Below are 25,288 nucleotides of genomic sequence, written 5' to 3' on the forward strand. Positions count from 1 at the left end.
ATTTCATTGAGCCAGGCTAAGAAAGGACCCACTTTCTGCAAAAGACAAGCTAAATAGGAGACCTATCATAACTAATATCATTTCTTCTAAAGGAATTGTCTTTCTACCATGCAAGATTCATTTTCACTCCCAATAAAGTCGTAATGAATTCTGAAAAAAAGAGGTGTATCACAGACCCATTGGGAATGACAATATATTTATCTCATGTACAAGTATTAGAATTCAGATTATAGGTAATTGGGAAAAAGAGAACTGAACAGAAAAGACAAGAAGAAGTAGATGACGGATCTGTGAAACCGAATTACAGCTTAATATGTCACAAGGAAAATTCATTTCATATATACATAGAACTGCTTGATTTTATTATCTTGCATTTTGTGTGTGACAGAGACTGGACTGGGCCAGGAAAAAAATGTATCTTGGATAAAGAAAAGGTATTGTGCAATGAATAAACACTGTACAAATCAAGCAAATAAATATGCTGTGTCAATTTCAATCCCAGTTTGATTAAACAAGGTAGTGACCACAGAATGACGACTGAACTTAATTTAATGGAAATACTGGTATTTTAATAGCTGAAAGCAATACAACACCATATATCAATGAAATGCTGAAAACGGTTCTGCACTTACAACCCTACTGTATCCCCAGTCATCTGAACAAAATTCAGACAATTTTGGCACAATATTTACAATGTTTTCAATATTCCAGGGTCATTTACCACCTTCCCAGTCAGCTTCTGACAGCAAGGTCAATAGAGGTATCTGAATTTGAATTGAATTCTTTATTGTCATTGTACATATATACACAGTATACATATAATAAAATTCACATAACACCCAGAGACCAGACTCAACATGCACACACACATCACAATCCCCAAACACCTCCCCCACCCGCCAAAAGAGAGGAGTGCTTGCATTTCCTCAAGGCTCCCTAACAGTCCCAAAATCATTTTTTGGGAGGGGGGGGCAGAAAAAGCTTGAACCAATCTTGAATGGGGCTCTGGTGATTGCAAAGGGCATGTCAGGGAGTTGTAAGAGTCCTCCAGTCTGTACTCAATGCATCTGTAAATAGTGGAATATAAACTTTAAAGCCCACAAAACATCTATTCTAATTGTTCATATGGGGTCTGTATCTTGTGAGCAAAGAGGAAGTCAATCTGGCAGGAAGCCACTGAATGATCAGGGTGTGAATTTTAGCACAGAAGCAAAAAATGAGTGGTAAGCTTCTGGAAGCCTTAGAGCAGGGGTCCCCAACCACCGGTCCGTGGACCGGTACCGGTCCGCGGAACAAGTCCTACCGGGCCGCTGGCTTGCTGGCGCCGCCATCTTTTTTGATGAAAAGTGCTTCCGTGAGCTTTTCCGGGTAGAAAGCTCACCGGAAGCACGCTTTCATCAAAAAGATGGCGGCGCCAGCGCTCCCGTGAGCTTTTCCGGTAGAAAGCTCACCGGAAGCACGTTTTCATCAAAAAGATGGCGGTGCCAGCGCTTCGGTGAGCTTTTCTGGGTAGAAAGCCATTTCTACCCGGAAAAGCTCACCGAGCGTGATGCCGCTTATCTTGATGAAAAAGTGCTTCCGGTGAGGTCACCGGAAGCACTTTTTCATCAAAAAAAGATGGCGGCGCCCAGCTGATGCCGGTACCGGGCCGCGGCGCCCAGCTGATGCCGGTACCGGGCCGCGGCGTAAAAAAGGTTGGGGATCACTGCCTTAGAGCATCTGCTTAACTCATCCTGTGAGCTCTATAAAATGCAAAAGGAGACCAGATTTCCAGCCTCATCTCCTCTGATGGCTGCAGAGATGTAACTCCTGCCTCTTCCAGACCTCAAATGAACAAAGAAAAAATGGACACAGCAACTGGCTTTGGGAAAAATTGCCCTTAGGCTGGAACAGACTTCGCTAATGGTAATTTAAACAGCAAATATAGGTTCCGTGTAGACAAACATACAGTAGATTGGTTCACATTTGGGCAAAAATCAGAAGTTTGTAGTGGTGAAAGAGAAAAAGATCACAAGTTGTGATGGACAGCACAACAAAAATGTAAATTCAGCATAAGGTTTCTGTGAAAAAGACTACTCCCCTGCTAGCAATCATTAAGATGTGAAATACAAAACTAACAGCACCGTAGAACTTAGAATACTGTTTACTGTTCTAATCAACAAACCTTTAAAAAGGATGGTGAAAGGCTATAAAAAAAGAAAGGAAGGCGGGAAAGGGCAAAGTACCAAGATACTAAAGCAAATATCTCCTGAGAGGGGAGAAATGACAATATTTGGGGCTCTTCATTTTTGAAAAAGGTCAAATAAGAAGAAGGGATGGGCTGGATAGGCAAAATGGTGTATTGGAGCATGCAGGAGCAATAAAATTCAGATCAATTGTGCTTCTTCTTGGGATCATGTAGCTGCTGTGCAATCTCAGGAAACAGCAACAGAGCCATTGCTTCACACCCATGCATGCTCCAAAGTGTCTCTTGGCTTTCAAATCTGAAATGCTGCATCACCCCACTGGATATATCTGAAAACAGGCCAGTCCTGAGGACAAAAATCTTCTTTCTTATGACACCTGAATCTGAAATTATGTTTGCTAACTAGGGATGCTCCAGATTTTTGGAGCCTGGGGCTATATTAGTCCTTTGGTAGGTCAGTCAAGGAGTCAGAATGCTGAGAAGTTTTGGACAGAAAAAGGGAAAAAATGCTTTAGATAACATCTAGAACAGGGCTGTCAAACTCCCGGCCCACGGGCCAGATGCATCATGCACTGGCCATGCCCACACCCGGTTTAGCAAGGAGGGAAAAAGTCCCAATATGTCATGTGACATTGCCATGATGACAGGAATTTGACACCCCGATTTAGAAGAACTGTGATGGCCAGAAGGATTTCGAATGATCAGCCTCCTATAGGATAAAGGCTACCAATAATCAGTTGAAATGCTGGCTGAATATTATCTTCATTGTCTGAAGCAATTCATAGCTACAGAACGTGAGGGAAAGGAGGCTGGCTGCATTCTGTGGGCAGCTTTGAGCCAGTCACTCTTACCTAATGGGGTTGTTGTTATGAGAAACAATGGGAAAAATCAGTATTTGTGTCGGGCCCCTTTGATCTTCTGAATAAAAGGTGGGATGTCAGTCTAACAAGCCTGCAAAATAACTTACAGCCTAAACTTATGAATGTCTGCTTGAAGGTAAATAAGACTGAGTGCAAAAGGACTTGCTTTTTAAATTGCAGCTTGACTTACATTTCATCCATTTTCCTGCTGTGATGCTCAGTAGTTGATTTTACAAGGACGCCCTACTGAGTCCGCTGTAATCACTTGCAAATTGAACTGTAGACAGCTATGCACATTTTGAATAGCGCCATTTCCTGCGACAAGGGAAAAGCTTCTGATCAGGGAACAAGTTATTACCTTGGGGAAATATATAATTGCTGCTATTTCAGTTTGCAAGCATATGAATCTTAATTAATTACCCATAGAAAAAAACAAAGCAAAATATCTGTTTCAGTTACAGCATCTGTAAAATTGTGTATACTATAAAACACACCTGATACAAAAAATGTAAACCCAGTTAACAAAACTGTGTATCGATATCTGGCTCCCAGTTTCAGTTAATAAATGGCTTGATTTTCATTTTTTAAAAATGGTAAGAAATCTGTTTTCTTCTACTTTTATAAGTAGGAAAGCCCAGTTAACCTTAGGGAAGTATCTACAAGTAGTCCTTGGCTTATGACCACAATTAAGCTCAAAATTGTTAAGTGGGACATTTGCTAGGTGAGTTTTGCCCCATTGTATGAACTTCCTTGCCACAGTTGTTAAGTGAGTCACTGCAGTTGATCAGTGAACTCGGTTGTTAAGTGAATCTGGCTTCCCCATTTGCTTGTCAGAAGATCACAAAAGGTAACCTCGTAAGTATGAAGCATCTGAATTTTGATCACATGATCATAGGGATGCTACAAAGGTTGTAACGGTGAAAAACAGTCATAAGTCACTTTTTTCAGTGCTGTGTTAATTTGAACAGTCACTAAGTCGAGGACTACTGAAAAGGTCTTGTTTTTATTGGATGACAGAGCCCTGGTGGCACAGTGGTTAGAAGGCAGTACTGCAGGGCTAACTCACGGCTCACTCCAGGAGTGCGATTCTGAGTGGCTCCAGGTTGACTCAGCCTTCCATCCTTCCGAGGTGGGTAAAATAAGGACCCAAGTTGTTGGGGGCAATATTATGCTGACTCTGTAAACCACTTAGAGAGGGCCTTAAAGCACTGTGAAGCGGTATATAAGTCTAAGTGCTATTGCTATATTGTTTATGATACCCTATGCAGAGCTTGATTGGAATCCTTTTACAAAAAGGTATGAGTTTAAAAATCCAGGCCTTCCTGTTCTGGTATGTCTTAAATCAGCGCTTCTGGCTCTGTGAACCAGCTGTGGACGCATCAAGGAGGGAATAGTTTTGCGTGTGTGCCTGTCACTTGTGCAAATGAAACTTTGTGTACTCGCCTGCTGCTTGCATGACCTGGTTCCCAACAGGCTGCGGACTGGTACTGGCCCACGGACTGGGGATTAGGGTCTTAAATGATTATTTCTCCTTCTCGAGTTTGTTACCAGAGTTTTGTTGTCAAAATTGGGTCTACCAAATCTGTACTGCTAAATCCAAAGAACTACTAGAGGGCAGCAAAGAGAGATCTCTTTGTTTCTTTGCTGGTACCGAATGGTTATCTTTATTTTCACCTTCCAGATACGGTAGACTTAAGTGTATTCTGTCACCTGTACATGCCACCAAGTTTCCAGAGTCTCTTCCCCTTGAAAGAAAGAGAAACAATGCTTCAGCCTTCTCATGAGATACTATGGAATCTTGCTAAATTATCAATGAACATTGATTTTTTTTTTTGAAACTCAGGATTCCATAGAAAATAATGTGTATTTTTTTTTCCCAGTGGAATCCAAACCAAAACTCCCCAGGGAAGCCTCTTTTTGAGAATGTAAGAAAAGTGCTACAAAAGCTAGAGACTCCTGTGTAAAGCAGATGAATTACAACCTGTCAAAAAGTTCATAGCACGTGTATCATGGGATAATGTATTTTAATGAAATTTCACTGGTTTGCCAACACAAGACCACAGGGTTATGACTGACGATGCTTTTAAATAGCTGCTATTAGTAGCACAGTTCTTGATTATGGTCTGTATTGTTTTGTATCACTTTACTCTGGCCTCATCATTCACAAATCCTCCTCCTATTCAAATATGCAATTAAGGATTGCGTGTTCATCCATCTGATATGCACTGTAGCCCCAAAAAACTTATTCTGAAATAAACACCAAAACCATAAAGGAGTTGCAAGGTTTCTGTTGTTGAGATTCCTGTCTTAAATGATTTCTCTTTTCCTGGAACTTTCATACAGGGATTGTCTACTCTGTGTCATCAGTGGGCTAAAGCATGGCCATTTCTGTGGGAGATTATAGCTTTTGTCCTGGCACTGCTTTGCAAAGACTGCTAATGGTGCCAAACAAGGAAGGCCACAGACCTTAGAATCTTTGTGACTTAGAACTGTCTACTAAACACATGGCTGGTCTCATCCTATTTATTGTTTACATATTTAATTGTAGCTATATTAGCAGCTGCAGCAGCAAAGATCTGGCCTTTTCTGGAGCTATGACAAATAGAATTAAATTTTGACTTCCTTCTTCCATTGTTGCTTACATGCAAAGGAGGCGAAGAAGCTGTGTAACTTAAACATGATTCTTGAGTTAAAGTCAACTTTTCCTGCCTGTAAATTCACCCGGCTAAGCTAAACGGTCAGTCTCACGCATTCTTCAGGAGGTGGTTCTTGGATGAAAGCCTTTTGTCAGCAAGGCTGGCTTGTCATCCAAATGTCTCGTCCAAAATCCCCCCAGAATGGCAGATAAGATGGAGCAGGAGCATTACTCTCTGTACAGTAAAATTAAAAGGGAGGAATTATTTATGCCAGCTTTCAGTGGGGGCCTGGAAGGACTTTGGCTCAAACAGTACATGATTCTGCCAGCAAGATGACCCTTTTGTGTGTCTTCCAGCACTATAACTCTTGTGTCAAAAGAGGGTTGGGAGTGGAGGAGCAAATGTAAAACTCTCCTTGGAGGGGAATACTCTGTTTCAGGCTCTAGAGCAGGGGGGGTCAAACAAACTCAATTTCATCAGGGTTGTATTTGACCTCGGTGGGCCAGAGTGGGTGTGGCCAGCTTGACATCACTCACGTTGGGGGCGCCTGAGTGCTCTGCCAGTGAAAACGGCCTCCTGAGCTCTGTTTTCGGCTGCAATGACCTCCTGCAGCCCTCTGCCAATGAAAACAGAACTTGGGAAGGCTGCACGTGGTCCTCCCAAGCTCTGTTTTCGCTGGCAGAGGCAGCACAGGCCAGTCCTTCACTGTTTCCAGGGTGGCCCCACAGGCCAGATCTAACCACCCCGTGGGCTGGATCCAGGTCGCGGGCCTTGAGTTTGACGCCCCTGTTCTAATGGAAGAAACCAGATAGAATCATCACATGAACTGTTAAACTGAAATACAAAATTGTAGCTCAGGTTATAGGAAGGTTAAATAATTGCAATCAGTGGAAGTGACTATCTATCAGATCCAGTAATAATTTGATTTGCACAAGAAGAGGGGCATAACGACAAAATTAGCTATGAAAACTTAGTTTAAACGTAACATATTCAGATACAGCAATGAAACATATGAACAGGGATAGAAGTGCTGAGCATTTAGTGCAAAGCAACACTTTTTGTTAGCAGATTGTTTACATGGAGGCTAATGTAGTAATCAAAATAATCTAATGGAGTGGTAATTAGAAAAAAAAGGTCTCCTGCGGCACACTAGCATATGATTGTTACGCAAATCCTAGTCTTTATTTAAATGAATGAGACTATATTCTTCCCTTCAGCTATGCTTTAATGAGGGATTATACTTAAATTAAATCTTGAAACATGACATTTTTCGTCACATGCTAGCATTTCATCTGTTAACTCTGTCACTGTATGAAAATCTCACATAGGGATATTGCTAGAACATAATAAAAGTACTAATTGGACAAAAAAAGGTTTGTTTTTTAAATTAAGAAACTTGGGAATATTTCTAAACCCAGTTTTTAGGCAAAACCTACTTTCTAAAAACCACAAGTCTGTAGAGATTGTCATTCATCCAGGTCAGGTTGTCCCAAAGGTGCTTTTTCTGGAGGCAACTGGACTAAAAACCAGGTTTAATTTTTTCAGTAAAAACATGATAAAACATATTACCAACATCTAGCTGGGTCATGAAGGGGATAGATGCTGTTTGTAAAATCTGCCAGCTGAGTTTCAAGTGTGGTGTCAATCAAGACTTTGGGACAGGGGTTGGGTGTATTGCGATTGTCAGCAAGGAATTTCCTATGGTTTTGTGGGGCCCTGGCTGTGAACTTGTTCCTTAAGTTGAGCTCTATGGATCAGTTGGGATTCTTGCTATCGTATCAACCTCCCTGCTGCATAACAAACTTCTCACCTGAGCTCCTTGATGCCTTTTCTGTGTGGGCAGTGGAGTTACCCAAGCTTCTGGTTCAAGGGGACTTTGATTTCTCTTCCCTGGGAATGTGGTGGCTTGAAAGTTCATAGCTTCCAAGACAGCCAGGTCATCTACAGCAGGGATCGCCAACCTTTTGGACCTCAGGGACCACCAAACTCATAATTTTAAATCCCACGGACCAGAGACCCTGGGAAAATCCCCCCAAAAATTTTCAGAAAAATTCTCCACTTTGTTTTCCTACTGATCAATCATTCTTTATTTGGGATCGCAGGTTACTGTCTCCAGCTCCATTCTCAGGGAGGGAGGGAGAGAGAGAGAGAGAGAGACTTTTGGCTTCATGCAAGGAAGTCAAATTCCACCAGAAATGAGTCTTTGTGAGACCTGTTGCTCTCAGTTGTGTCAGTGCAGCCTTTTGGAGCAGGATGCCTTGCAGTGTCCCAAAGACTCATTTCTGGTGGAGTTTGGGGGAGAGAAAAGAAGACTTTTGCTGCTTTCCTTACATGCAGCCAAAAGCAGAAGAAGAAAGAAGTGGAAAGAAGCAGCCCGGTGGCCAGCAGCCCACGTGGGGGAGTGGGCCAAGTTCCCCCCTCCCCTCACTATCTTGTGTTGTTCGCGATGCAAGTGACGCAAGCCTTGTGTTCCCGCACAGCCTGGATTAATTGCTTTGGGGGTGACATTTCTCTGCGGACCACCAAAATTTTCTCATGGACCGCCAGTGGTCCCTGGCCCACTAGTTGGTGACTACTGATCTACAGCCCATTCAGGATAGTGGTCAGATTCTGAATTGGATGCTCCTATTGGAGCAGTGGCAATATGATCTGAAACTGGGCAGAGCTCTTGGTGCCCCCCTTATCTTGGTCATATTCAAGGGCATTAGAAGCTTTGCCATTGTTGAAAATTTGGGGAAATGTTGGGGAATCCGGTAAGGAAATAACTCTGACCCAACATATAGGTAGTCCTCAACTTAAAACCACAATTGAGCCCAGAATTTATGTTGCAAAATGAGAAATTTGCTAAATTTTGAGTTTTGTCCCATTTTATGACTTTTCTTGCCACAGTTCTTAATTGAATCACTGCAGCTGTTAAATCAGTAACACGGTTAAGTGAATCTGGTTTCCCCATTAACTTTGTTTGTCAGAAGGTCGCCAAAGGTGATCCCGTGATCCTGGGACACTGCAACCGTCATAAATATGAGTCAGTTGCTAAGCACCTGAAGGTAAATCACATGGTCATGGGGATGCTATAATGGTTATAAGCGTGAAAAATGGTCATTAGTCACTTTTTCAGTGGTGTTGTAACTTTGAACAACCTGTATAGAATTATATATATTAATATATTTAATCCATAGTCTTAACATTATTTGTAGTTCTTTTTGGCTTCTTATCGAATCCTCTCTGGGCAAAAATAATGATATGCTCATACTCCTGGGCAACATACTTTTAATCTTTAAACAAACAAGGGAGATCACACTTTGTTATTCTTTCCTTAAAGTTGAACCACTGTCTAAACATTCTATTAAGTCTCATTCATGGTTTATTTTCATCTTAGGTCCTCAGGGCATTCAGCTTCAACTCAATTCCACAATCATGAAAATCATTAGCAAATTCTATATTCACACTGACACAATTCTACGTGTTCAGCTTTTTTTTTAAAATTAACCAAAATACAGTACATTTCCTTTATCACATTCATACAGTTCTCAATCAGCTGCTGGAGACTGAAGAACCAGTCATTTCTCACCACCTTTGGAGCAGAATTTTACCACAATACTATCACACAATTACTGTACTCAAGAGGCTACAGGTAGTCCTCAACATGTGACCAATTGAGCCTAAAATTTATGTTGCTAAGTGAGAAATGTAAGTGAATTTTGCCCCATTTTATGACCTTTCTGGCCACATGTGGTAAGTGAAGTCACTGCAGTTGTTAAATTAGTAACATGGTTGTTAAGTGAATCTGGCTCCCCCCATTGACTGTTTGTCAGAAGGTTGCAAAAGGGGATCATGAGACCCTCGGACACGGCAACTGTCATAAGGATGAGTCAGTTGCCAAGCATAAAACACGTGACCATAGGGATGGATGCAGAGGTGGTATTCAGCAGGTTTTGACCAGTTCTGGAGAACAGGTAAGCGGAAATTTTGTGTAGTTCGGAGAACTGGCAAATACCACCTCTGACTGGAGATTTTACAGTATCCTTCACCTGCCATGCCCACCAAGCCACACCCACAGAACCGGTAGTAAAAAAATTTGAATCCCACCATGGATGCATTGGTCATAAGCGTGAAAAATGGTTATAAGTCACTTTTTTCAGTGCAATTGTTACTTCGAATGGTCATTAAGCAAACTTTAAGTCAAATACTACCTGTAGTAGTTTTGCATATCTTCTTATACCTTTTCATCTGTATATTTCTTCCAAGCACAGATGCAATCTACATCCACACATTAAACAAGTCACATAGCCACTTTGTAAGGAAACCACATCTATATTTTAGCAGTTCTCTAATTACAACATTTATGCCTGTGGCTTCACTATTTGTCAACATTCGTAAAGCATTTTTTACTTCCTTTTCCTCATTTGACTATTAAAACATCAATAAAACATAATTCCACTCTTTAATTTACCTTTATTTTTAAAATTAAAATTCTAAGGTAAGGCAGAAGGAAGCAAAAAAATAAGCTCTATTTATATACTTATTCAGTATTATTAAGGGGTTAGGCATCACTGTACTATGTTAAGGAAGGTTGGGACTAGAATTCAGCAATGCCCAGGGAGGTATAATTCCTTTGATCCAAAAGAAGAGTTTGTGTATAGAAGATATCAGAATGATTTGAGTATTTTATCACTAAAATACTAAAACAGATTCTACTTGTTAAAAAGATAATCATAGAATAAAGCATAGGTAATAGATTCTATGGTTCCTGTATCACATGAAAACAGTCAAGGAGCATATGTATTTTCTTTTCTTTCTTTCTTTCTTTCTTTCTTTCTTTCTTTCTTTCTTTCTTTCTTTCTTTCTTTCTTTCTTTCTTCTTTCTTTTCTTTTCTCTCTCTCCCTTTCTCTCTCTCTCTTTCTTTTTTGGTATCCGTCTTCCAAAACAATTAAAGAAATGAAGAGTACCAAATTGAGCCAATGTTAAGGGTCTTCTTAAATTAGATACTATAATGTAATTTAATTTAACTATCTCACTAGTCTAAAAATATAAGACTGACTGATCAGAAAACGTTCCTGGGCAGTAGAGACTGATCTTGACATCTTTCCATGTCCAGAGCATGTTGCGTCAAAGTTTTGGCATGTTAATATCCCAAAGGAAAGAGAAGGTCTTGCTGAAAGCCATAAACATGCAATTTCTCTAGGAAATTGTCCCTTCTAGCTAGCACTTTACAACATATTTCAATTCCAGTCGCTGACATACCTCTATCATTCTCATACAAATTTTTTAAAAAATCTAACCTACCAGCATTTCTTCAAATTCACTTCAAATTAATCCATAGCTTTGTTCAGGAATAGTACTTCTTGGATATGTATCATCAATCATTGCACATAAGCCAAAATGACTGCAAAAGGCCTTCTGAACTTTCTTCTCTGCAATCAAAATCCATGAAACTTGAAATTTAAATTTGTTTAAATTGCCATCCATCCAGCTGCTTATTCAAAAAACCTGCCTATTACTAGTCTGCTTCAGACATAAAAGAGAGTCAGTTTGGCTAGCCCAGAGTAGAAAATTTGCATCTTTCTCTCTCTCCCCACAGTGGGAAATTTTGCGGCTCACTGACCCTAAGATGAGAGTGGAGATGCAAGAGTTTTATTTATGTTACCAAGGTGCATACATACACAGTTTTAGACTTTCCTGTTCCCTCCTTAGGAAATCACTTTGTTGCTAAGCTTTGGGGTTGAATGAAGCAACCACCCACTTCTTGTCCAACCCAAAATGTAGCCAAGTGGGTTACAGAAAATAAATGAATGCAATGTTATAGATTGGGAGAAAATATTATTCCTGAAGAGCCTATTTTGAAAACCTATAAACTCTCACAGTTTCCAGGAATGACCAGAGATTATCGAAGTATAGTTTTTCCTGGCTTTTGCACTGAATATGAATATTCATGTAATTGGCTCTTCTCCTATAGTTTTGCTAGATATGTTGGAGGAGATTTACCAAGGTGCCAGGTTTTGGTTTTATTGTTTTTAATGATGTTTTTGGTTTTTATTATTGCTGTGAGTCTTTGGTTTTTATTATTGCTGTGAAGCTTTGTGTTTTAAGATGGGCAGCCATCAGTGTCTTTTAAATAAATAAACAAACTGGTCCTGATTAATCTATAATCCTCGGTAATTTGGTTGAATTGGGGTGAAAGATATTGCATTTGCATGGAAAAGAATTCCAGCTTAATATCCAGCACACATATTCTGCCCTTGTTTGGTTGAGCTCATCCTGCTTTACTGATCCTTAGGGTATCAAGGTTTACAGAAACATACTTTGGGAGAATCACATACTACAGTAGGAAAGATTTTCCAAGGAAACCTCACTAAATAAGCAAAGTGAAACAACAATAATCCTTTATTATCTTTGAATATCCCTTTCCTTTTCTGCTTTATTTGAAGACCTAGTTTAGATGCAAGTTTCTCAGGGTAGAGGCTGTAATTTCCTCGATAAGACCATGCAAATCACTCTTTACAATAATAGTATTTGAAAATAGTAACACATTTAAAAAAAAACTTGTTCACACATCCCTTCTATGTATAAATCTTCCAAACTGTTATATGATAAATACAATATCATATAACAAAGTCAACTATAGTTTAGACTTTCTGCCTGCTTTTTATTTTAAATTTTAATTTCCCATCCTCTCTCCTTAAACTCTAGATGGCTTACAACACAAATGAAACAACATAATGTTCATCATCAGAAGGTAATAAAAAACCCCAACCATAATAAAATTATAGCAGTCATAAAATAAAGCAACCATTGGAGCATAAAATCACAGCATCTAGTGCCAAACATTTCAAAGAAATATTTACTGGAATAAAGGACCTTTTTGTTATAGCTAACAAGGTACATGCACATCACAGCAAAGTGCTCCAATGTCTCAGTTCTCTATTTATTACCCATGTTTATCCTAACTTTTTAAAGGTGTTCAGAGTGCACAAGTGATTTGTTTTGTGGATCAGGCTGAGAAATGGAAATATGCTTGGCATCACTCTGGCAATTGCTATTAATATTTTGTTCAAACCTACATAGCTTTTCTCAGTTGTCGAGAGAGCTAGGAGCAGGATTTTTCAGTGGTTCTGAAACTAAACATGAGAGAACAAAACCTTAATTTAAATAGAGACATATTGTTTAAACTTTAGGAGGCACTATAAGATATCCGGGCAGAGTAATTCAGGCACCATTCGGAGAATATTGTACATCAGATCATTCCAAATTATACAAACTAGTGATAGCATGGAAGTAAAGCAGAAGCAGGTTTCACCTTCCATACCCTTTGTGATCCATGGTTGATCTAAATTTTCCTGTATCCCAGAAACAGACCCATATTACATTCCCCTAGGGGTTTTTCCTGAAGTCGAAAAGCATCAGTTATAGAAATTGATGAGGAGGTGGGAGAAATCTGACTTTTTCCTCCCATGATTGTGACCTTAAGGCAGAAATCCTAGAGATCTGGTCCAGAGGTGGTATTCAGCAGGTTCTGACAAGTTCTGGAGAACCGGTGGCGGAAATTTTGAATAGTTCGGAGAATTAGCAAATACCACCTCTGACTGGAGATTTTGCAGTATCCTTCTCCTGCCACGCCCAGAGAACTGGTAGTAAAAAAAATTGAATCCCACCACTGATCTGGTTGCCCTACTGAGGTGTCTTAGAAGCATTACAAAACTGCAGATTTTGTGGCCTTTGACCTTCTTGCCTGTCCTTTCTTGTATCTTGTTCAACAAATTGCTCACTTTAGCATTTTAACTACAAATCTCTTGTTTGTGTAAACAGAACTTTAGAATCTACTGCATGTTCACATTGGATTCTGCATTGTCACATACAGATTCTGAAAAGAGTAGGGAAAACATTAAGAGTTCCAAAACAGATACTGCTGAGTTTTAATGCAGTATTACTAGAGTTTCAGAAAAGAAAAACTGATGCCCTTTTCTTACCTCATGACATCTAAATAGTGATTGAACATAACAATACTCGTCAGCATGTGTATGTGTTATGTATGCATCCATGTATACCTAGAGTGAAATCTTTGTAACATGTGACTCCTAGCAATTTCCTTCTTCTATTGACTTCACAGCTGAATGTATATAATGGGCTGTAAGAATAAATTGGGAGATAGGCTGAGGAAGAGCCTCAGCCTAGATAATGGTCTGATAAAGAGAAACGTGAGTCAAAGGAAGGCTGGGGGTAGAGAAAGCATTCCAGGAGAGACCATCCCTGGTTTTCTGGATGTAAAAGTAGGAAGGGAGGAAACTGACTTGTGACATTGTCACTGTAATTTTACAATAAAAGTAGCATTATTACTCATGGTTTTGATTTTTTATCTGGCCTACCTTGAATGGCTGATAATGTATTTATGGCTTAATTTATTTATACAATTCATTTGGACACACATCTGATAAGTGTGAATCTTTATCTTGCTGTTGTAGATACTTTTCTTAATCTTCAAAAACAGTTAAGTTAAACAAAAACCAGATAAATTTATTATTAATACATCTACAATAAAATAATAATTATGTAAGTATTAGTAGAAAAAGACAATTCTTGAAGTAAAAATTTTAAGAAAAACTACACACAGGAAAATTCTTTCAGCAATGTCTAAACAAATTCAGTTTTGTTCCCTGAAACTCATATATAGCCATTTTATTTCCATTGTTCATCATATTAAATAGACATGGCTAGGATATTGTTTGTTTAATCACAATTTATTGATTAAGGAATAATTGGTTTGGCTCAAACAAGATACTAAATTGTAAGTTGTGGTATACAATGCACAATATCTGGCTTTACACATTTTCTGTATGGGGAAGCCCTCATTCTCCCATATCTCACCTATCAGCCTTTATATTTTCTCAAGCTTTCAAGTGTCAAAACAAGTTTCTTGCTTCAGTGTCTTAAGCATGTTTGCTCAGTTGTCCAAAAGGGTATCTTTGCAATTTTGAATTTAATGCTACTACAGGTAGGCCTTGACTTATAACCATTCATTTACTGATAGTTTGAAGTTACAGTACTGAAAAAAAAAGTGACAACAAATATTCATACTTGCAGTATCCCCAGTTGTGTGATCAAAATTTGGGTGCTTAGCATCTGTCATGTATTTATGACAAATTGCCTTGTCTGGGGTTCATGTGTCATGTTGTTGGAAGAAATATCCTTCTGGGTTCAGTACCAAGTGGGGAAAAAGACACTGGAAACATGGAGGCTGTTTGGAAGGTTTAATAATGGACAGGACCACATGGCCTGAAGCTCCAGAGTGAAAAAGGAAGAGATCAAGAAAAAAGGGCTGAGGTGCTGAGAGTGCCTGGGTTTTATACCCCCTGTTGGGATTTGAATTTGAGCTTGTATTCTGATTGGTTGTCAGACTCCCATGGGCAACTCTGTAGGCTGTCCTGAGTTCCAGGCTTGGTCTAGCCTTGCTGGATGATTTATGCCCTTAACAGGGCTTTTGGTGATTGCTATAGCTTTACCTGGAGTTCCTTGTTATGTAAAGTATTCTGGCGCAGGCCTCAATGGCCCACCCATTAACGAAGGTGTGGGTGAGCTTCTGCTTCTGAGGTGAGTTTCTGTTTCTGAGTTTCTACTTTTTTTAGAGGAAATATTATACCTTTTTAATATTTCCTAGGCTATTTCAATTTTCTAGGAGAAGGGTGGGTGCTAACTTCCTACAATGTGATTGCTATTTGTGACCTTCCTGGCAGCAAACTCAATGGGGAAACATGGATTCACTTAACCACTCATTTTACTACAGTGAAGAGCTTAACAACTATGACAATAAAGATCATACAATCGGACAGGACTCTTCTTAACAAGCTTTGCTTTGCAACAAAAATGCTGGTCCTAGTTGTGGTCCTAAATCAAAGACTATCTATATTGGTAGATTTTTACCATTCACTTTCTGCAGGCTAGGCCTCAAGATTTGGTCTTTCCAAACAAAGCGGGGTCCTGGCTGAGAAGGAATCACTCTCACTGGAACCCCAGTTCTCTTTGCAGGAAAATAAGACTTCTTTGCATTAGCTGTTTGTTCAGGATTTTTTTTTCCTTGTAAAAAGCTTTGGAGAAATAATGGAACAGCTGTGGAGTACTCAGTTGCCTTCTTTTAATGCAATTGCTAATGTGAAATTAAGCCAAATAAGAGTTTTAAGGTCATTTTAAAAGCTTAGTTTTTATTTATTTTTATTTATTGATCAAATGTATATGGCCAGCTATCTTGTGGAAGGTTTTGTGGGGAGGATAGCTATGTCCAAAGGTACAGCAGCTGAATCATATTTTCATTAAAGCCATTATGTTTAAAAGGGAAACTACAATATTTCCTAAATTCTGGCAAGTTACATTTTGATTGCATTGTCATACTCAGAACTACAGGACTGATAAAACAGTATTTCTTCAGCTAAGTTCTTTCATTCTGATCTGACAGATCATTAAGTGTTTTCCTTGTAATTTAGTGTATGTGAACGGCAGTCACATTGCTTTTCCAGATTTTTACATGGTTGAAGAGAATTACTGTATAAATATTGAAAAGAGGAAGATGATTGCATTTAATGTTTGACCTAAACTTTATTCACACATCCTTGTATCACATGAGTCACATTGTTCAGCAAAGCGAGTGATTTGGAACAGAGGCATTATTTAGTAAACTCATGGAGGTTGAGAATTCTGGGAGTCCAAACACTTGATGCTGTATTCTTCGACAGAGAATGTCACTGATAGTAATTTTAATCCAAGAAATTTACCATACTTTATGACGGCTGTTAATACTAATGGATGCCTGTCGGTTAGGAAATTCACCGTGAGGACATTTAATCACCACGGTGATCATTACAACTCGGTACCTCACCGTAAGGCTTGCCAACACGTGACACGCAGCACAACAAAGCACGGAACCACCATCGCGGTCGTTAACGATCATGCTCTCAGCATCCCGTCCCGAAAAGAAGCAATATCCCCTCCGTTTCCTCGTCTGTGGAGGGACTCGTCTCAATATTCCCCGTTTACATTCCTGACAGATGTGCGCAATCCAGTGCGGAAAAATAAAGCAATGGACGTCTCCGGCCGGCCCTTGTACTTCTGACAGATAACCCCTCTCTCCACCCCGGGAGAGCTGCTTTCAGCGGCAGGCCAATCTCCTCTCTTTGTGTTTCGGCCATGGCTTAAGCGGAGTCTCTCCCGCAGGCGAAAACTTAGGTGCCCGAATCTCCATCGGGTCTTTGACTTAGAATCTCACAGCGTTTGTCCGCCTCGTCCGAGACGTTCCGGCCAATCCCCTCAGAAGGCTCCGCAGCGCTGCTTCGCTTCGCTTTAGCGGCAGGCGCCGAGCCCTCCCCCCGCCCCTCAGCTTCTCCCTCCACGTCGCTAGTCTTGCAGGGCGTCCCCTTCCTTCGCCTCTCTCTCCATTCACCCCCCCACCACCATTGCGTATCTGGGGCCGCCTCTTCTTTCTCCACTTGCTGACGACAAGCCCGCCCAAAGTGCCCTCCGTCTTCCTCCCCCTCCTTCTTTCCTCCCTTCCTCGGAGAGAGAGGAGCAGAGCCGGGGCTGAGCGGAACGGTCCCGCCTCCGGGTCCCCGCCCTTCCCACATCCGAGCCAGCGGCCGCTCCGACCAGCCGCGCCGGCACCGAAGGGGACGAGGGAAGCAGCCTAGCCGCCCGTGTGGGGGGCAGCGACGACCCCGCCCCACCCCTTCGATCAGCTCCGCTCGAGCGGTGGTGCCGAGGGAGCCCGGGCTCGCGTCCCTTTAGCTCGCCCTTCTGTTTTTCTCGGCCGGCCGGCCGGAGCCAAGCGGCGCCATGGGCTGCACGGTGAGCGCCGAAGACAAAGCGGCCGCCGAGCGTTCCAAGATGATCGATAAGAACCTGCGGGAGGACGGCGAGAAGGCGGCGCGGGAGGTGAAGCTGCTTCTCCTCGGTGAGGTCTCCTTCCCCGACAGCGCCCTTGCCGCCCTCCCCCCACGCCCGCCCAGCCCCAGCGTTTGGTCTGCGGGGCTCGGCTCCCTGAGGTCCGCTTCCTTTGGGAGGAAAAGCGCCCAACAAACGGACCGGGAGGACAAGCGCGCCCACGCCCTGGCCGCCTGGTTTCCGTGCCCGACGTCTGCTTTCCGCCACCTCCCTGACTGCGCCCCCTACCTTCCTCTGCACTCGAGGGACTTTCCGCTTCTCCGATCGCCCGGATCCATCTCGGGCTACTGAAGCGTTACCTCGGGTTTTTCGACGGTCGCCATATCCCTATCCCCGGGCTCGGGCGCAGTGGGTGAAGGATCGCCACGCCGTCCCGTTCTCTCTCCCCCACCCCCGGCCCAAAGACTCCTTTAGGAAGGCAGCCGGGACTGTTTAGTTTTATACGGCGTCCAAAGAGTTACAAGCCGTGGGGGTGGGGGGGAGAGCAAACCCGCCCTAGCCGAGCATCCCATTTTGTTTTCCCAAGCTAAACAACTCGGCTCCTCATGACCACAGTTTGGGTTTTTTTTGCCTCCCCCTTCGTCGCGGGCTCTTTTGCTTCTCAGGAGAGCTAACATGGCCATGCTCCCAAATCATCCCCGCGGAGACGTCCCGTCCCCCCCCCTTTAGCTTACTTGGTTTCTAAATTTGGCTTGGCACGTCCAGTCCTCAGCTGCTTTTCCTTTATAATGGGTGATCCTTCTGAAAGCTTACCGAGGCCACAACCTAAAATATGCCTGAACCCCTCCCTCCCTTGCCCCGTATGTTTTTCATTCCTCCCACAGGCCTCACAGTTTTTGTTTCCGTTATCAGTGGATTACCGTTGATGGTGGCTCCGCATTTGCTGCTTTCTGCCACCTGTGGTAGTCTTGGGGAAGAATAATTTCAACTGCAAGTAAAGCTACAATTGTTCTAGAAAGCAAACCCTTCTGGTCTCCAAAGGATTATTGCTGTATCATTCCCGTCTATCCTATTCACCCAGTGTCCCTCTGCAGAGGATGGGAGTTGTAGTTAAAACTGCTAAGAGATGGCAGATTGGAAAGTTTTCCCAGCAAAGAGAAATAACTTGAATATTTTGATAGAAGGCTCCTGCACATTCTTACACACACACACACACACACACGTATACATACATGGAAAACACCAAGTTACTAAATAATGCTAATCACATTTCTGTTTCCCCTGACACATCATGTTAAGGAATATTTCTTTCTGAAAGCTGTAAGTCTTGTGATTTTGCTTCCCTTATCCAATTTCAAACATGTTCCGTGTTTGGTTAAGATAATTTAAACGTTTTTGTCTTTTAACTCTCAGTAGGGTTTGGTGCTGTTTCTTATATAAACGTTTGCTGTTTTACATTTCCTTCCTTCCTTTTTTTTTTTTTTGAAAAAGAAAAAAAAGAAACCTCATTGCACAAGCTAAAGGAAGTTTAGCCAAACATCTGTGCTTTCTTTGTACTTTTGAATAGTTCTTCATTTGAATAGTTGGGTGAACTTCATTTCCATGCATGAAAATAGTTGTCATTGAAGAGGAGTATGTAGGTTAGAGACAGGAATTCTGGAAAAAGGACAGAAATGAATGAGTGGATTGATTTAATATGTGGCACAAGAGTATTTTTTTCTGTTATGGTAACAGGGAAATTTATAAAAGAAAGACCTAGCTGTTTCTTGACTAAGAAGGCATGATTGGCTCATCAGAAGCAATGTGGAGTGGACATGCATAATGACAGATTTTTGCTATATTTTATCAAGTGGGATTCACATTGTTAATAATTAAACGACAAGATATAGTGGTCACCCCCAGCTTTTAGAGGGACTAAATTAGACAAATATATAGCTGTTGCTAGTTATGACCCAGCTATCCAAAGCAGGATATCTTTTAACACTAGCTCTTGGAGGGAAGGGTATTTTTGTGCTCCTACTCTGCTGGTTGATTTCTCAAAGGCATCTCTTTCCTCCCACGCTTCTACATAATCAAACTGACATTAAAAAAAGTCATGACAAGCGTGAATAGTGTATGTCATTAGAGACTTGTTGATGGCAAATGCATTGTAAAAAGTTCATTTTGAAGTGAAATCATTGGAACCGGAGTATAAGGAGTCCTTGGCTTAAGACCGTGATGGCGAACCTATGGCATATGTGCCTGAAGTGGCATGCAGAGCCATCTCTCCGGGCATGCCAGGTGTCACCTGTTGCTCTTCCGGGTTCCAGTGCACTCATGCACACCAGGGAGCTGCTCTTCCGGTTTTCGGTGCTCCCTCCCCCCACACATTCATTTCGCCACTCTGTGCCAAAAATCATCAATACTGATTTAAGACAGTTGAGCCCAGAATTATGATCATACGTCATGGTTGTTAAGTGGATCACCATATGACTACTCCTGTCCTTACAACATTTTTGTGGTGGTTATTAAGCAAATGGACTAAATGAATCCATGCTACCCAATGGGCATTTTTTGGATGAAAACTGGCAAAAATCACCAAAAATTGCAGTTGCATGACTGTGGGACACTGCAAACAATTGGTGAGCCACTTGCCAAGTGTCCAAAATGTGATCATGTAATGGCAGGGCTACGTGTAGCCATTGTAACTTTGAAATTGTATCATAAGTACCTTTGGGGGGGGTGCTTTAAGTTTGAACAATTGCTAAGTGACTTGTAAATTATCTTACTTTTCGTAAGTGAAATAACATTCTGTTAGACAGATAATTTTCTGATTAGTCTGCTAATTCTGTGTTTATTTTAAAAATGTGATAGAAGTGCTCAGCTTACAAACATGGAATACAATAAAATTAGTTATTCACACTCTGAAAAGATAAATAATATAACAAAAAAACTGATCTTGAATGATGCAGCCTATATAGCCCAAGAAGTAAGTCTATACCCCAATAATACTGGTAATACAGTACTAAAATAGGAGATATCTTGACTATAATCAAGTTCAATGCTTTATCGTTGTCTATAACTTTCATTAATAAAAGGTATGTATATTTTCAGAGATTATCATAATATACCCTCTTAAATTACATATAGTTCAAGTACTTTAAACTACATTTTTTACTTTTGAATCCTATCTATAAATTTTGCTTTCTTCAATTAAGCATGGCAAGAGTCTCATAAAGATAAATGATTATGTGTAATTATATTGAATTGTAGTTTGAGGCTAGGTTTTTTTTTTCTTAATTGGCATGAATATGAAAAGGAAGCAATGCTGATTTTGGTTAAGTTATGAGCTATATTTTTATTGTTTAAACATATTTAAAATTAAACATGTATTACAATACAGTAGTTAATTCTAGCAGTGCTGTATATTAACATCCTCAAACTTTTAATGATGTATTATTTGAGCAGAATTCATAGAATTGTAGGATTGAAGGGGATTTCTAGTCTAGTCTCTTGCCCAGTGCAGGAATCTCCCATTATTCTTGATAAATGGCTGATCAGTGACTGACTGCACTTTTAATTATTCAAGGTTATTGAAAAACCTCATAAATTTAAAAACATTTCAGTACAAAGTTTGACCTTTTAAAAAAGATGTGCAATATGAAAATTTCCACCTCTGTTTTGATAGTGTAAAGATTAAAGTGGAAATGTATAAACATTAAACCATATATTTCAGAGTTATCACAGCTTTTACTGATAATTTTTTTCAACCACACTATAAACCACCCCCGCCTAATACATAAACAGATGTGTGTTTCTATAGAAATTGTCTGATGCATACAGAAAGATTTTTGTCAATTTTTTAGTAGAATTCGTTTGTCTTTCAAAAATCTCTGACCTTAAACTCGTAGTTTTTCCCATGAGGCTGTTGCTTTTATGTCTTTTAATCTAAAGTGTCCTTTGGGAATGAATTAACAGCTTTTTAAATAATTGGTTAGCAATTTTTGATGTACACAGATGCTTCTGTTATTGAAACAAGAATGATGAATTCCACATAGCAGCCTCAACTTAAGTAATAAAATGCTGACAATATCAAAAGAAAATGTTTTGAATATCCATTTGAGCTGAGTTGATATTCATGGACTTTTCTCAGACAGTGAAAAAGGAAGAATGTTGCAAAACATAATTTGTTTATTTTAGAATACTTATATGTTGCCATTCCTTAGGCTAACTGATAAAAAATACAGTTGAAAAGTAAGTTTAAACAAATCCCAAAATATTACATTGTACCTTATTTTACATAATTTAAGAGGGTATATTATATATGATATTTTAAATATTAAAACCAGTTTACATGTGCAATTGAAATTCTATAATGACTGAAGATATAAGAACTTCTGAATTGTATGGGCTTGCTTGCAATGCAAAAATAATCTTCATCATAGTGTTGATAACATTATTTCCCAGTGTATTGTCAAAAATTGTAAATATTATTGAAGTGGACTTTGACGATGCAAATAGTTAAGAAAGCCAATTATTGAATTATAGGTAAAACTGAATACATATAAATGCACACATTCTGTTTCTTACATGTTGTACTTGCCCATGTAATATAAATATGTGATTTGTTTTTCAAAGCAAAAACAGGAATATCCCTGCACTTGTATATCCTACTTTGGCTCTCTTTAACATGGCATGAGATGAAATAAAATAATTCTGCTGCTGGTTTTGATTAACTGCATTTCAGCCTTACATCTTCACTTAGCTGTAATTAATTTTATTTGTGGTTTGTTGAAGCCAGTCAGTTTTGCAAATTATATTTTGAAATTAGCTTGTTTGCCAACAGTAGTTGAGACTAGAGCTGATCTCTTTGAAATATTACAACAAGTTGAGGTTTACGTAAAAGGGAAGTCATGCTTCCACGTTTTTTTTTGTTTTTTTGAGTGTTGCTGATGATGGGAACAGGTAGGCTTGAGATTGGATTATTTTCATAAAATTAAACCATGGTTTATCATTATGTGCAAACGGAACTGTATTCACAAGTCATTTGAAACTGGAGATTATTTAAACTAGAGAACTTGGTGAGATATATTTCTTTTTGAATAGATAATTTCTCTAGGTTTCTATAGAAATATTAGGGTCTTAGCATCGAATCAATCTGTTTAAACATTTGTCAGCTAAAAGACACTATTAGTAAATATTATAAAAATTGCAAGTGATAATTTTTCTTTCCTAATTTTTTTTCTCTCTCCTAAAAAACGCAGTTCATGATGCATAACTTAAAACTGAAAAGCCACTTTACTTGTCTGAAATAGTATAGGGCTTCCTGCTTGAGCAGTGCATTGAAACAGAAGACCTTCAACGTCCCTTCCAACTCTGTTATTCTGAAGGTTTTCTTTTTCTCCTCATAAATGGCTTTGTAGTAGCTGAGGCCCTTGCTGACTATACAGTGAACTTTTGTGTGAAGCTCTTGCTCCTCTAACTTTGCAATTCCTCCTTCAATGAGACAAAAGGCTTCAGCTCCTTTGTCAAAAATTTCTTCAGTTCTGCAGTTTTGAGGCCCCAGTCTTCTTTCACAAATACTCGTTTGCCGCTCTAGTTCCATAAGGTCTTCATTGGTCCGTTCTTTGATCAGGTAACCGTATATCATTTTCACTGTTGTCTAACTGCGGTTTGGTTGATTACCAATATCAGCCACAGAAAACCCCTACATGCTTGCATGAATTGGAGCACAATTTATTTCACATCCCTTCATATTTTATTGCTTGCCAAGAAGTACCTGTCCTATTGTCCCGATTTATTCGTACCTATTTCCTGTATTCTTACTCATGTTTATACTTTTACCTATTATCTTGAAAGCCACTGACAAATCAAATCAAATCAATCAATCAATAAATACTTTACTGAAATCTAAGTATACTATGTCCACAGCATTTTGCTGATCAACTAATTTAGTCACTTTGTTGATGAAATTAGATTTTTTTGCATGATCTGTTTTTCACAAACCCATACTGGTTTTTGGTTATAATTTTGCTTGCTTCTAGGTGTTCACAGATCAGTTGTTTGATTATCTTTTCCAGGATCTTCCCAGATATCAGGCTGATTAGTCTGTAGTTTCCTGGATCTATTTCCCCTCCCCCATTTTTTTTTTTTTTTTGAAGATGTGACCACATCAGCTCTTTTCCAGTCCTTTGATAGTTTCTTGGTACTCCAGGATCTTTGAAAGATATGATACAAATGGTTATGAGATCTCATCTGCCAGCTCCTTCATAACTCTGAGATGTAATCTGTCAGGTCCCAGGAATCTGAACTCCTCTTGCGTTGACAGGTTTTCTTGCTTATTTTGATCTGTATTCCTACTCTGCCTTTTAAGAACATGTTTTTGGTAGTTTGAGCTGTATTTTCTTTTGCGTAAAAACAAGGAAAGACAGTTCTGCAGATAACCTGGTACTGTGCCTTCTAATATAAAAACTTTTTTTTAATGTTTTGAACTTTACTGAATAAGAAAGTGATTGAAAGGAAAATTCTAAGGATTTTCTGCCTATTTGTTGTTCTTTAAGTGATGCCATACTCTTTAGTTGTTTATAAAAAATACAATAGGCACATATTAACAGTATTTTGGAAGTTTTATATGCTACTAATCTATCTTTACCAAATTATAAAGAAATGCTTTAATTGCCCTTTCATACTTTTAGACAATGCACACATTTAGACAGTCACACATTTAAAACTGACTAGCTTTAAGTATCAAATTACAAATAAGAGGAGATTAAGGACGTCTCTGATGAATTCTGTAAAATATCTTGATAGCTAAAGAGAATTCTGCTGGCAATAAAATGCCACTCATTAATTCAGTTGATTAAAAAGAATAGTTTGCCAAATTTTGAGTATACTATATTATAAACATTTTATTGCATTGGGAGACTACCACAATGAATATATATGCACAGTGTCAGTCAATTAATATACTTGGTGACATTTTATATGCAAGACGAATACTCAAAGGGAATATCTGTTATCTCTGAGTCAAAAGTCCTTGGCAATATTTCTGCATCAACATTTAATATGGAAATCAAATGATAGTTAAAAAGTCAGCAGGATCAAATCACAGTCATACATACATTCCTGGAGGAGATTGTAAAAAGAAAACGTTTCAAAAGACATTATAGACTATATTAAGAGAAAGAATTTAATATACTCTTACATCCCTTATGATCCAGATGGGGAGATTTTCAATATATGTATTATTTCTTGAAGAGATAAGGATGTTCCTGAAAAGGAAGCTTGATGATTTGTTATTGTAGAAAGACCTAAATTATATAGAAATTGGTTTATTCCTTGGTTATATTTGACCCACAGTTATACTTCTGAGTATGGTCTTTAAACCTTTTTTCTTACTAAAATAATTAAAATATTTATTCATAATTATCTAATCAATTTGCAAATTAAATTGTATCACAGTTATTTGATTCATAACCAAAATTAATCGTTTTAGAAAACTGCGGATTTGTCTTTAACAGAATGGAGGTAGGAATGGACCCACCAGAAAGAGGGATTAAGCATCTCTGGAGGGAGCAGGTTATTGAGGCAGAGAGGCATCCACCCCGCCTGAATGCTGATTAGGAAAGAGGCTTAATCAGGTGTAGAAGAAAGAATGGCATGAGCCTGGGATTGCCTGGAAGGATGACCTGCATCCATATCTCCCCTGAACATCCTTAGACAGGCTCATGGCAGGGAAATGGAGAAGCACGTGAATGGCTATCGG

At 39.5% G+C, this 25,288-nt stretch overlaps 1 protein-coding gene and 1 long non-coding RNA gene across 2 annotated transcripts in view; one reads left to right on the forward strand and one right to left on the reverse strand.

The window, feature by feature from the left end:
* The window catches only part of LOC148132059 (uncharacterized), a 43,887-nt gene extending 25,458 nt beyond the window's left edge, over nucleotides 1-18,429 (reverse strand). The window contains exons 1-2 of the long non-coding RNA XR_015747552.1: nucleotides 18,279-18,429; nucleotides 3,236-3,360 (exon numbers count right to left, since the gene is read on the reverse strand). This is a non-coding gene — a long non-coding RNA (uncharacterized LOC148132059). The remainder of the gene's footprint in view (nucleotides 1-3,235; nucleotides 3,361-18,278) is intronic.
* The window catches only part of GNAI2 (G protein subunit alpha i2), a 103,332-nt gene continuing 95,260 nt past the window's right edge, over nucleotides 17,217-25,288 (forward strand). Inside the window, exon 1 of the mRNA XM_026673298.2 lies at nucleotides 17,217-17,614. Coding sequence (XP_026529083.1) covers nucleotides 17,497-17,614 — 118 coding nt within the window. The 5' untranslated portion in view covers nucleotides 17,217-17,496. The remainder of the gene's footprint in view (nucleotides 17,615-25,288) is intronic.

Source organism: Notechis scutatus, chromosome 2, assembly GCF_049901735.1.
Source record: "Notechis scutatus isolate UNSWTSFEM ecotype Mainland chromosome 2, rNotScu1.2, whole genome shotgun sequence".
NCBI classification, from domain to species: domain Eukaryota; kingdom Metazoa; phylum Chordata; class Lepidosauria; order Squamata; family Elapidae; genus Notechis; species Notechis scutatus.